The following is a 13,592-nucleotide window of genomic DNA, read 5'->3' as shown; positions in this document are numbered from 1 at the left end:
CTGAATAATTTGAAATTTTTGTGCTCTGTGGGAATTTTAAAATCCAAAAGTAATATTGTAAGAATTTGAAATTCTAAAAATATTCATGAAATGAGCCTGGTTTAGGTTTGTTGAGCAAATGGTTATTATAAATGTCACCTCCAATAGGCATTAGCAATTGAAATGCTAGGAATGTGTACTAAGACTGAGCCAGTGTGATTTACTGAAGCAAATTCAATTCTGTGACTTGAAGTAAATTGTGTAAGAATCATTGGCTCTGGTTCAGTATGTCCTGAGAGAAACTTCAAAATCTTTTCATATTATCTGTATATTTATGAAATCCTATTTCCTGCAGTTTACACATGTAGTTTCCAGCTAGAAGAAATCATGTCAGCTAATTAGGTCAATTTCTGCACTTTTTTTTTTTTTTTTTTTTTTTGCCTTAGCAAGATGAGTTGCATTCCTGGCAACTATGCATTTTAACCCCCACAAAAGATTGAGGAATTACCTAGGTGAGGAACTCATGAGTGCAGGAAGAACAGTTTAACTCTATGCAGGAAGTGAGCAGTGTTCTTTCTTTGGCTGAAGTAAAAGGAGGCTTTTGAACATTATATTGCATTCTGGGGTTGAGTAACCTACCTTTATAGAGCAGTGTGGTCATTTAATGCATTATTATTGAACTGCTAGAATTCTTGAGGATTGTATCAATGCTCCTGATTTTTGGGCATGGCATTTAGAAACTTTGCTTTCTAATATTGTTAAAAGAAGCTGGTACTTATTGGCACCATCTGTTGGCTGGAAATGTGGGATGTGACCTTTTTGCTCGTTTTAGAAATTCCCTAATTATTAAACCATGCTCTCTCTTTTATTCTTTTAGAGTTTTTTAGTTTCAACTAAATTTATTCCAGAAAAGTTGCATGAGTAGTACAAAGAATTCCTAGTTTCTCAAAGGTTAATATTTTACTACATTTGCTGTATCCTTCTCTACTTCATACTCACTCAATCTCTTTCTCCTTCTATAATCTATAATTTAGCATCACTGAATTGGTATAATTCTTAAGATTGGCTCAGTGCTCCTAATGTTTAAACGTGTGTGTACAATACGTATAATACATACACAACACAAATACCTTTCCCCCCAGAACTGTTTGAGAACAAAATGCAGGCCTGATTCCTCTATACTTCTGCTTACTCCAAGATGTAACAACATAACCAAAGTACATTGATAAAAATCAGGAAATTAACATACTCGTATTTCGACAGTTTTCTCAGTGTCCTTTATAATTAAAGAGACCCAGGTTGTATCACATGCAGTTGTAATATCTTTTCAGTTTCCTTTAATCTAAACCATTCTCCTTTAATTACAGTGAACAAAAAAGAGTTCAAAATATGTATTATATGTATAAAGTATTTTTATAGCTTCATGAAATATACAAAAAACAAATCATAAACTAAAAAAGTAGTGATTAGAGCTTGATTTTATTCTCCAAATTACTTATATTTTGCTAATTTAGTCACTAGTAAAACTGGAAGATTTGCTATATAGAAAAACTTTGCATTTTATAAAAGCAACTGTTTGAATAAACTAATCAGATATTAAATTGTACTCATATATGATATGTTCTGTGTACATTTTTAAAAATTAGTTTTCAGCCAGGGGCTTACAACCTGCTTCATGTTTTGGAAAAATTACAAATCAATAGTAATGATGATTATTATATACCTGTAACAAACAAACAAAACCCTTTTGAACCTTGGCAGAACCCTCATGTACACCATTGAAATGTTGATATCCAAAATCATAACAAGGAAGGAAATTTTAAGATGAAAATTCTCCTCTGTTAAGAAGGAAATGTGAATTTCCTCTGAATGGTCTCATCCACTCCTATAATTACAGCTTCCACTGCATGCCAGCGCATGCCCTCTCCATCCCTCATTTCTGGTCAGTAAATTTCTTTTCTGGTTACGACTCAATGAAAATAAACAATTGCAGATGTCTCTTCTGTTTTTTCGTTTGACGTTCCATAACTCGTTATGTATTACTTCAGTCTTATTTGTGCTATAACCCTCAGCCATGGGCTAACCACTTCTTTAAAGAAAGCTTTAAAGTTTTTTCTAAGACTTTGAAATAGCAGATCTGTGGACTGGCAGTTATAATTACAAGAATATTTGCACATATTTATCATACCTTTTACATGATAGACCATAGCATCCCAATCAGTAGGGTTACCTGTTCAGAGATCTCAGGAAAATGATCTTCAGAAAGTGAGCCTATAGTCAGACCCTTTGATTATCCTCAGGGGTGTCAAAATCACATCTTCCTGAGTTAAGTTTATTTATTTTTATTTCAGTTTATTTACAAACTGAATAATACTGGTTGAAAGTCAGAAATAGAGGTGTGACTAGACTATTAAGAAAGGATGATTTTCTTTTACTTTATCTTTTCTTTTTCTCTTCTTCAATTTTTTTTTAAATGTAAGTTGGCTTTAAAACTACATCTGAAAGAAGAGATGCATCCCCAAATTTGAGCATTGGCAACATTAATAATATAGTGTCTGGATTTTCAAGATGACAGTGTTAAAGGACACTTGTCCTTTGGGTAATCTGGTCTTGCTGGGCAGAGGATTTAAGCAACTAGGCCCCTCTACCATGTACTTAACAATTCAGTGGGCTTCTAGTACTGTCATGGCTCCCATTTTATTTCTTTATCTAATCTGACTCATTTTGACACTCTAGTGTCTTTTTAGTGCTTCTGATTTTTGCTCCATTGACTCATTTTCCAACAGTGCTGTTTTACTTGACAGCACTCCTGCTAGACATTTGGCTTCCCTTCTCTCCTCTACTCCAGAGACTATGAGATCCTGTCTCTGACCTCTCTGTGTAAATACTCCCTTAATCCTGCCAGGTTTTTATTGATGCAGCCAGAATCTACTCTTGAAAGTTCTCTTTGGCTTTGAGTTGGGCCCACATTATATACATGCTTTTAGTGTATTTATTTTAAAAGTCAGTTATCTTAAGAATGCCTGGGGGGGGGTGTCAGTCGATTGAGTGTCTGACTCTTGATTTTGACTCAGATCATAATCTCAGGGTCGTAAGATCGAGCCCCATGTCAGGCGTTGTGCTAGATGTGAAGCCTGCTTAAGACTTTCTCTCTCTCTGCTCCTGCCCCACTTGCACTCGCATGCTCGTTCTCTCTCTCTCTCAAAAAAAAATAATAATAATACTAAAAGTTAGTTATCTTACCTTATAGACTCCACATATAATATTCTAGTACTCAAAGCAAAACTCTTCATAGATTTTTGTAAATCAAGCACATAGGAATAAATAGAAGTAAACATTCTTCTTCTGATAACAATGAGGTCCTAAATATTTTAGAAATAAGCAGACTTTACTAAAGATAATTTTATGAAAGAATCTAATAATACCATCTTTTTTTTTAAAGATTTTATTTCAGAGAAAAAGCAAAAGAAAGAGAACAAGCAAAAAAAAAAAAAAAAAGGAAAGAGAACAAGCACAAAGGGAGAAGCAGACTCCCTGCTGAGCAGAAAGCCCAATGTGAGTCTTGATCCCAGGACCCTGAGATCATGACCTGAGCCCAAGGCAGATGTCCAACTGACTGAGCACCTAGGTGCCCCATAATACCATCTTTTGCAAGTTTTGCTGCTACCTCATTATGTTAGTGATTTTGTACTTCCAAGTTTAGAAGTCCTAGCAATTATGTTTTAGTATGCAAATACTGTGAAGAAATAATGTTTTTAGTGATGGCTGGGTGGCTCAGTCAGTTAAGTGTCCAACTCTTGGTTTTGCCTCAGGCTTGTGCTCAGCGGGGAATCCACTTGAAGATTCTCTCTCTGTACTCCCCCACCCCCATTTATGCATCTGTCTCTCTCTCTCTCAAATAAATAAATCTTTTTAAAAAATAGTTTCTTTAGAGTTTTGCTACAGAAGAGCAGCCTGAGGAGCTGCATAGATGCATTCCAAACTGAAACAGCTATAATTGTTAAATATTTGAAAAACATTAAAATCTGAAGATTTTTCTAAGAGCGTACAGCATATAGAGAGAAACTTATTCAAGAGTCATACTAAATCTTAATAGAGAGATTTAGTGACACTTGGGCCAATACCCATTTACTCCTTCCCCCCTGCCTCTGCTCATCATGATGGATGTTCTGCTCCAGGCACATATGACCAAGAAGATGAGATTCCTTCTCTGAGCTCTCAGTCAAGGGATACCATATCTGGCTGAGAGTTAAAGGCTCCCAGTACCTTTCATCACCCTTAGCTTTGAGTTACAGAGGAGTCTCCCTTCTTCTGCCCAATGCTTAGTTATAGGACAGTGGCTCTACCTGAGATACAGCAAGCCAGGAATATTGGGCATCAGCTGCCCTTGTCCCAGCTTGCTCATTGGATGGAGCTGCCTCACAAAGAGAGGCAACTTAAGAAAACCCAGAGACTACTATTTCAGCCTGGTACCTAGCCCAATGAAGCAGGGATGTCCCTCTAAAAAATAGACCACTGTACCCACTTCCAACTCTGGAGCAATGGATCAAAGCTTTGGCCCAAGGAGAAGTGGTAGTTCATGAGGAGAGAAAATTAAGCCCTCCTGAAAGGAAATGACTTTATTTAAAACAGAGTATGGAGAAACAAGCCTGTGGGACTTCTTGAGACTGGAGACTTTGGAAAAAGGTTTTTTTTTAAAAAAGAATGAAGAAAAAAAAAAACTTCAGAAAAATATACCATCTAGTGCACCAACATATACAAAATAGGAATACCAGAAGGAATGGAGAGAAAGAAAGGAGTAGGAAAAATATTTGGAGACATAGCAGCAGAAAAACTTCCCAAATTTGATGGAAAACATTAATCTGTACATCCAAGGAGCTCAGTGACTTTGAGTATGATAAGTGGGAAGAGATCTATATCCTAACACATCGTAGCAAAAATGCTAAAAGACAATGACAGAATTTTTGAAAGTAGCAAGAGAAAAATTACTCCTCATACCCAGGAGAACCTCAAGGAAGTTGCTACCTAACTTCTTATAATATACAGTGGAGCTCAGAAGGCAGTGATGACATATTCAAAGTGCTTAATGGTTTTGTTTTGTTTGTTTTTTTTTTTTTAAAGACAACAACAAAAAAAAAACCCACCAAAGTGTCAATCAAGAATCTTATATCCAGCAAAACTATCTTTCAAAATTCTAGGAAAAATAAAGACAAGACAAAAAAAACAGAATTTTTTTGCTAACAAATCTGCTTTGCAAGAAATCCTAAGGTTGTTCAGGCTGAAAGCAAGTGACCCAGACCATAATCCAAATCTCCATAAAAAATAACACCACTCAAGGTCAGATATGCATTTATAAAAGACAATATAGATTGCTGTTTCCTCTCCTTTCTTAACTAATCTTCTCAACTCAGTGTACAACCACTTTTTTCTACAGAGTTTCTTAGATCAGGCACTCAAAGAGTCTTTCATGATTCCTTATTTTCCCTCATTCCCCCACATCTCATGTACCAAAAAGAAATGACTTCTTGTATGCCAGTATGTAACTTTTTAAACACTATTTCCCATCTCTGTTGTAACTGGGTCAGCATGGCCTCCATCATTTCCTGCCTTCATACCTGTGCTCATCAGTAATTAATTATGACCTCTGTGATTGCTACTTATTTTTCTGGCTTCCCCTGTGCTGTTAGGAATTTCCCCATCTTCACATGTGTCTATCTGTGCATATTACCTACTTGTATTTATCATCTTTGTCTTTGCCAAATCTCCAGTAATTGAGTCTTGCTCATGATAGACAGATTTGCCTCCAAAGCCACCATAGAATTTCATCTTTCAAATATACAGGAGGTTTGTGAAACTTGGCTTAATCTAGTGGTAAGTGCGCATGACTATTGAATAGTCTTTGCATATGGCACATAGGATGTTGAACATTTTTTTGATAGAAGATAATTTGTTGATATTCATGGTAGGGAGGAATAAGAACAGAAACAATGGGCAGCCCCGGTGATTCAGCAGTTTAGCACCGCCTTCAGCCCAGGGTGTAATCCTGGGGACCCGGGATCAAATCTCACATCAGGCTCCCTGCATGGAGCCTGCTTCTCCCTCTGCCTTTGTCTCTGCCTTTCTCTCTCTCTGTCTCTCTTGAATAAATAAATAAAATCTTAAAAAAAAGAAAAAAAAACAATGATATTATATACTAATGGTAGCGGCAGTAGTAGTTGTAGTGACAGCAGCCAACATTGTCGAACACCTCCTTTGTGCTAGATATCACCCAAAGTGTTTTATGGAGTTGGTATCATTATTATCTTGATTTTATAGATGTGGAAAACAGAGCAGAGAGAAATTAACATTTGGCAGGGTCTTAACTTGCACACTTAATCACAACATGTATTTATCAAATATATTTGTCATTTTTAAAATTTTTGCTTGCTGTACATTCACAGCTCCATGTTATCTGGTTCAATGGTGGCAAAATGGCTGATCTAGTCTAAAATTAATTTTGCCTGCTACTTATAAGTCATGCTGAGCTTGGCATTTTTTTTTATATAAAAGTGCAGAATTTCATGAATTTGAAAAGAACCATCTTATGGAGTGAGTTAACTTCAATTCCTGTGAAATTGGAGCTAACAAATAGTCAGCCATGTTTGATTTATCAGATATGAAGCCTTTCTTTCCTGTACTACTGCTCTCTAAGTGTAGCTGCATCATGAAAAATACGTTATTTTGTGACAGACTGTAGATTAATTAATGCCTATGCCTTTGTTTAAAATTAGATATCAAATCATTATAATTGGCTCTTAAGCATCTAGGCAGATAAAAATGTTCAGTTTAATGATTGCATCTTTTAATAAAAGGGACAGTTCTCCCTTAGCAATTTCATTTTTGGTACTTAGATTAAGGACCAGGAAAAAGTGATTGTAAAACATTATTGATTTATTTTGTGAAATTAAAAATCTAACCTAGTTCTTCAGCTTATTGGTTGTCATAAATTCTTGTTTTTCCCCCCTAAAATCTACCCTGAACTTTAAAATTTCCTCAGTCAGTAATTTTTTTATTTCAATATCCTTATCATACATGTAACCCATTCTGCTTTACATTTATTTATGTGGCTGTGTCTTGTATTCACAGTATTAGAATATCAGTTCCTTTGGAGTAGGAACCTTATCAAAAATATCCTTATAGCCCACCTTTCACCTTCCTCTCAAGCTGAGTTACTGCCACACCCAAAATGGGCAGTGTGAATTGCAGCAGAACTAAACTAGTGTACAAATAAAATTCTATTTCTTAAAATTTAATTAAAAACTTTTTATTTGAGTATAGTTGGAATATAGTGTTACATTCATTTAAGGTGTACAGCACATAACATTTTAGAAGTCCCGGCCCCAGAGATAGAAGTTACGGTAAGGACTGACAAGGAATAGAATAGAAATAAAAATACTGCTCTGTGAACAAACAAAATTTATGACGCATAAATGACCATTCCTGAAAGGATAGGGCTAATCCTTGGATAATTGAAATGAGTATTTGATGAGTCTCTCCTTTGTGATGATGAGTAGTTTCCTCATCTTAATACATTATTTCTTGTTTTTCTGATGACTCTTTTACCCACCCTGTTGATTTTTGTCATGGTAATTAAGGGACACCGTGAAAGTAGGATCAGGAGTTTCCTTGATTGAAAAATAAGTAGTATTGCAATGGCTCCTTGCTGGTGAGTGCCTGTGGACTCACATTATATCATGTTCTTTCTTTGTTTTATTGAAAGTACACCCACTCTTGAGTGTTGCATGTTGAGTCTTGTGGGGTTTTTTGTTTTTAATTTTTTTTTTTTAAATGAAAACTGAGTCAATGATTTAGGAGAAGCCAAGTAAGTTGTGGTGAAGTCCTCAGTTCTGTTGGCCTTTCCAATTCTTGACTCTGTGAGCTCTTTATTTTGAAGAAATTGGATCACCTCTAAATTGCAGTACCTTCCCCTCTCCTCCAGATTGGTGTCACTTTGCAAGACAAATGAAATCATTACACCCAGGGCTTAAATCTGCATCTTCTAAACCTCTAAAATGAAAACTGCTGAACTGTCTAACCAAATTTTAAGATGCATTCAACTCCTAAATACAGTATTTTCCTTCCCCCCAACCCAGCCATAGTATTTGTCTGATTTACCCCTGTCACTTCTTCATTCCCTTCACTTATCTACTAGCTGGCTCTTCCCTGTTACTCCCTAATTGAATCCTCTCTATCCTTTTGCATTCTCTAATCTCTATGGCATTTACTGTTTAGAGTACATTGATGTATTTTTCTTTCTTGTTTACGTCTATATCCTTCCGTAACATGTAGTATTTGTCTCTCTTGGATTTTCTTAAGCTTCGTCTCTGACTGAATGCTTTTCTTTTTTCATTGTCTTATCCTCTGTTAGGTATTCAGTTTACATTAAAAAAAAGAAAATCACTGATGATTAAAATGAATTCTGGCTCCAATAGGGCAAAACCAGAATTCTAGTCACTTTTCCTTCTTCCAGCCCCTACCCTGAATAGCATGATGTCTTTGCTTTTCACTACTGTTCGGTTTTTTTCCTACTTTACACATGGCACATAATGTCGCCAGTGTCTGATCAGATCCTTTGATGAGAAGTCCTAGTGAATTGACCTTCACTTGTAAAAAGGAAAAAAAAATTGTAGGACCCCAAGGATTTTGTTAAATCCATCTGATTCTCTATTTGAAAGCATTGTTTCTGGACCCCCAGATTTGGATAGTGTTCTTCCCAGCAGGAGGGACTGTTCTTATGTACCATGTCTGGCACACACTGCTATTCTACAGATACCAGCTCCTGATGATGTTAATGATGATGGTGATGGTGTGGGTGAGTATTTTGAAGGCAAAAGGACAGAAGTGGGAAGAGAACAGAAACACCAGTAATGAGGTAGGGATAGTGGGAGAGTGTGAGTCAGGAAGAAATAGCTGCTGGGACAGATGGATTATAACACATGCTACACTTTGTCTTCATCCACTGCCTCTGGGTTTTAAAAGGAACCAATCACACCACATAAAAGTATCCCAAAGCTATACTGACTGTTTTGCTGTCAAACCATCCAGACCACTTATACTCCCCTCCTTCATTCCCCGTGGGTCTCAGGGACAGAAGTGCCTCCATTTTGTTGCCTTCAGTCACCCAACTCAAATGGAGTGGGGGCAGGGGGGGAGATAAAAGATAGGTAAGTAAAATGGAATGAGCATTTAATTAAAGTTCTGAATACCTGCCAGATTCAACCTTATTCTAACAACAGCTTCCTGACACATCCTATTAGGCCCACACACTAGAAGGTGTGAGGACATAATGATGCAGTCCTGTCCTACCTGTCTTTTTTTTTGGCTTCGCCCCTTAGGTATGCCCCATCTAGGTCAGACTTGAACCCCAGAAATGGCTCCGTCTTCTCTCTGAACCAAATGCTTCTTTTTAAACAAATTTTCCTGATGTTTTTACCACTTAATTGAAAACCAAGTAAAACCAACAAACAAGGCACTGTTTTTGTTTTTGTCTGTTCATACTGCTGAGGGAGAACAAAAGGAAGATCCTAATGTAGATGTGTGCTAAATAAGCTTTGCATTTCTTTTTTATCCCAGTGTGATTGTTGTCATTCTTATGGTTCATGTTTGATATTGCATTGTAGTACTGTAAGTTATGAAAGGGGAATGATAACTTGCACATGGTAAGTAATGATATAGATAGTCTTTGGAGTACAGATTTATCATCCTCTTAACTCTAACATCCAAGTGCATTTTAAAATTGAGTTCATACTGGGTGCTTACCCAAAGGATACAGAAATACAGATTTGAAGGGATGCATGCTTTCCAGTGTTTGTAGCAGCATTATCAGTAATACCCAAACTGTGGAGAGAGCCCAAATGTCCATTGACTGATGAATGGACAAGATGATGTGAGATAGGGCAGCCCAGGTGGCTCAGCAGTTTAGCGCCACCTGCAGCCCAGGGTGTGATCCTGGAGACCCGGGATTAAGTCCCACATCAGGCTCCCTGCATGGAGCCTGCTTTTCCCTCTGCCTGTGTCTCTGCTTCTCTCTCTCCTCTCTGTGTATTCTCATGAATAAATAAATAAAATCTTTGAAAAAAAAAAGAAGATGTGAGATATATAGTGTATATACACAATATATGTATATATACAACATTGACTCCTCAGCCACCAGAGAATGAAATCTTGCCATTTGCAATGACATGGATGGAGCTAGATTACATTATGCTAAGTGAAATAAGTCAAAAAAAGACAAATACCATATAATCTCACTCGTGGAGTTTAAGAAAGAAAACAGATGAACATATGGGGGAGGGGAGAAAAAAGGAGAGAAGGAGACAAGCCATAAGAGATTCTTAATGATAGAGAACAAACTGAGGGCTGATGGAGGAAAGTGGGCTGGGGATGGGCTAGATGGGTGATGGGTATCAAGGAGGGCACTTGTGATAAGCACTGCGTGTTGTACGTAAGTGATGAATCACTGAATTCTACAGAAATCAATAGTGCACTGTTGCAACTACCTAAAATTAAAAACAAATAATAAAATAAACAGGAAAAAAATTGAGTTCAGTTCAATGATGACTGGAAGCTTTAAAAATCAGCCCCCTTTGATTGGGTTCATTTTCTATCACTAAGGGGCTTTTTTGCTGTTTTTCTTTCCTTTTTTTTTTTTTTTTTTTGGTCTTTCTTGTTAAAGATAATAGAAGAAAACCAAGAAGGAATTAAAAAGCAGAAAAAAGGGGATCCCTGGGTGGCTCAGCGGTTTGGCGCCTGCCTTTGGCCTAGGGCGCGATCCTGGAGTAACAGGATCGAGTCCCACGTCGGGCTCCTGGCATGGAGCCTGCTTCTCCCTCCTCCTGTGTCTCTGCCTCTCTCTCTCTATGTCTATCATAAGTAAATAAATAAATATATTTTTTAAAAAAAGCAGAAAGAAGTAACATCTCAGAAACATACAAACATAGTCACAAGGCTGGCATTAATTTCCTTTCTGTAGCTCTTGCCTACAGAAGAACTGAGAGTTGGGGGAAAAAAAGATAAGAAAAATGTATCTCATTCATCTTTTATGTATCCTACTGTAGTAATGTCATTGTAATTGCAGTTAAAAGAAAGACAGTTTTACTACTTTCCTGACTAAATATTCTTTTATTTGTCAGAGTAGCCTGTATCCTGCTAAATTCTCAGTAGAAAATAATGCCACTATGAGTTTCTAATGCACATAATATAGTCTTGGTTTTGTTATAAGCACCTCTGTTACGTGAGTTTTTAAAGGTTGATTGATTTGAGAGAGAGAGAGAGAGTGTGTGTGTGTGTGTGTGTGTGTGCGTGAGCAAGAGAATCCCAAGCAGACTCCTTGCCAATCACAGAGCCCTATAGGAGTTTGATATCATGACCCTGAGATCACAATCAAAACCAAGAGTAGATACTTAACCCACCCAGGCATCCCTGTTCCTTAAATTTTAAGAAAATCTCTATGAATATCCTTAAAAATCTTTGAATTATGATGACTTTATATTTGTGTATCCTTTTATGTTACTTATTATATCATAGATATTTATATTTATTTAGTAACTATTCATAGGTTTTATGGAGTTAAAGGAAATCAGAACTCATCCTTTGAGATCAGTGTCTTCTAGGGCCAGATAGCCACTGACAGTTGCTGGCGTGAGCGTCCTTGCAGCAGGGATATTTCCGTCTGGCAGGGGCCTGGAGAAGAGGGTATAGGGGCTAGAAACCAGACTTCCTCTTCTTAGTATCCTGCTCAAGTTTTTTCCAGTCACTATGAACCTCCTTAAACACAGCCAAACTCAGATATTTATGTTGGAAAAGTGTTCTCTAGAAATTATTTCTATAGATTCTTTTGATTTTGCCTGAATAGTAACCTTTCGTTTACAACAATGCTATTATAGTTGTGGACTTGTTGAAACAAGTTCAGATTTCCATTCATGCTATTTCTGTCCTCCTATTTTTTACTCTGGTATCTCTCATTTATTTTAGGTTTAGCGGTTTCCCTACAGCTATTACATGGAGACATTGAGCAAATCAGAAGAGAATACTCATCAGTATTTTCTCATGGAGTGTCTATAACGAGGAAGTTGGGTTTTTCTAATATTATTATGCCTGGTAAGTGATGTGGGATGGACCAAAGGTTGACATATGGGTATTAGGTTTGTTTTTGACACTTGAGAAATTTTTCAAATGGTCAGTTTTGAAGAGTTCAAATGGACCATTGCTAAAGAAGATAATGAGGTATGTGATAATAAATAAGCAAAAGGTTTTTTTTTTTTAAATCTTTACATTTTTATTAGGGCGAGTAACTTATAGGGCTGTGCTGAATTCTGTATGACCATGATATGATGGAGATGGAGAACTGGGGTAGGATCCAGAAAATATTTTACACTTTGGTGGAAAATGTTAGCAAAGACTCTTAGGGGAAATCCTTATAGGTTTTGATAAGAGTAATTATTGAACAGCAGTTGGCCCTTCTTGGAGGATTCTTCTACCCAGAATATGTATATGTAAATAAGCAACCATATGCAAATACCATATGTATTTCTGCACCTTTCCTAGTTCTGTTTGAGATCTATCCAGATCTCTTTTAGCAACCTAAAAGGACTCGAAAACAAGTGTCTGTTTCTAAGTGGAGAAGGTGGCAGTTAGTGAGAGTCACACTATTGAAGTAAATGCCACATAGTAGTAGTTTCTCAGTGCCCCACATCCCACCTTCTACAACCAAGACAAAAAGGAGACCAAATGAAATACCCTCAAATTGTTAACAGTATTTTTAGAAACGAGATTGTGTAAATCTCCGTTTAAGGCCCACGTATGAAAGCAGGCACGGGAAGTTGCATCTGACAAGGCCTCTGGCACAGCTGTGAGAGGAATGGTAAGACTGCTCTGGACAGAGACCTAATGTGATGCAGCAAGTGACCAGCATCGCCCTGTTACAGCATCCCGTGATCTCTTTATGCAAATCTGTTTATGCAAGGAAGGCTGAGAGAGAGAGAGCCTGGAAATTTCCTGAGATGACCTGACCTGGCTTAGGGACCTGCCCTGCCTGAGCATTTCATGCCACTGTCTTTGAAAATGACTGTTTATAGAACTGTTTACTTGGTGGCCTGTTACTCGGTGGCTCTCGCACCCCCTTCATTATTTCCTTCAGTTGCTATAAATAACTGGTATTTCCTTTGTAACAAAAAAAGAAAAACCTTCATGCCACTGGGAAGCAAATTGATGGGCAAATCTAGTATAAAAAACATATTTTCGAACAGAATGCAGACAGCTGCTGGAAGAATTCCTCAGCTTGGTCTCTGGGCAGTATCACCGAGAAGTGGAAAAACATAAAGCAACATGACACTTCACCAGCTGAATAATTGTCTGGGATGTCCCGCTCTCAGGCCGCGTTTGTCTGGCTTTCATGACGGAATGAGCTCTGTGTGGAAGGGGGCTCCTTGCGCCCCGTGATGGCCGCCATGGTCGCGCTGCCCGGCCCGCGGCCTGCAGGCCCAGGTCTGCAGTGCTGGGCACGCCAACACATCATTTCAAAGCACTTGCTGCTTTTTCTTCCCTCCTTTTTCTCCCCTCCTTTTTCTCCTGCA

The 13,592-nt window shown here is 37.5% G+C and overlaps 1 protein-coding gene across 5 annotated transcripts in view; it reads left to right on the top strand.

Annotated features, from left to right (window-relative positions):
• DOCK4 (dedicator of cytokinesis 4) overlaps window positions 1–13,592 on the top strand; it is a 412,270-nt gene that overhangs the window by 244,632 nt on the left and 154,046 nt on the right. For all 5 annotated transcript variants that reach the window (XM_055314619.1, XM_055314621.1, XM_055314620.1 and 2 more), the window contains exon 13: window positions 11,992–12,117. In XM_055314619.1, the coding sequence (XP_055170594.1) occupies window positions 11,992–12,117 (126 nt within the window). The remainder of the gene's footprint in view (window positions 1–11,991; window positions 12,118–13,592) is intronic.

Source organism: Nyctereutes procyonoides, unplaced genomic scaffold (genome assembly GCF_905146905.1).
Source record: "Nyctereutes procyonoides isolate TBG_1078 unplaced genomic scaffold, NYPRO_anot_genome, whole genome shotgun sequence".
NCBI classification, from domain to species: Eukaryota; Metazoa; Chordata; class Mammalia; order Carnivora; family Canidae; genus Nyctereutes; species Nyctereutes procyonoides.
The sequence above is the reverse complement of the archived record's forward strand: the minus strand, read 5'-3'. Positions and strand labels throughout refer to the sequence as shown.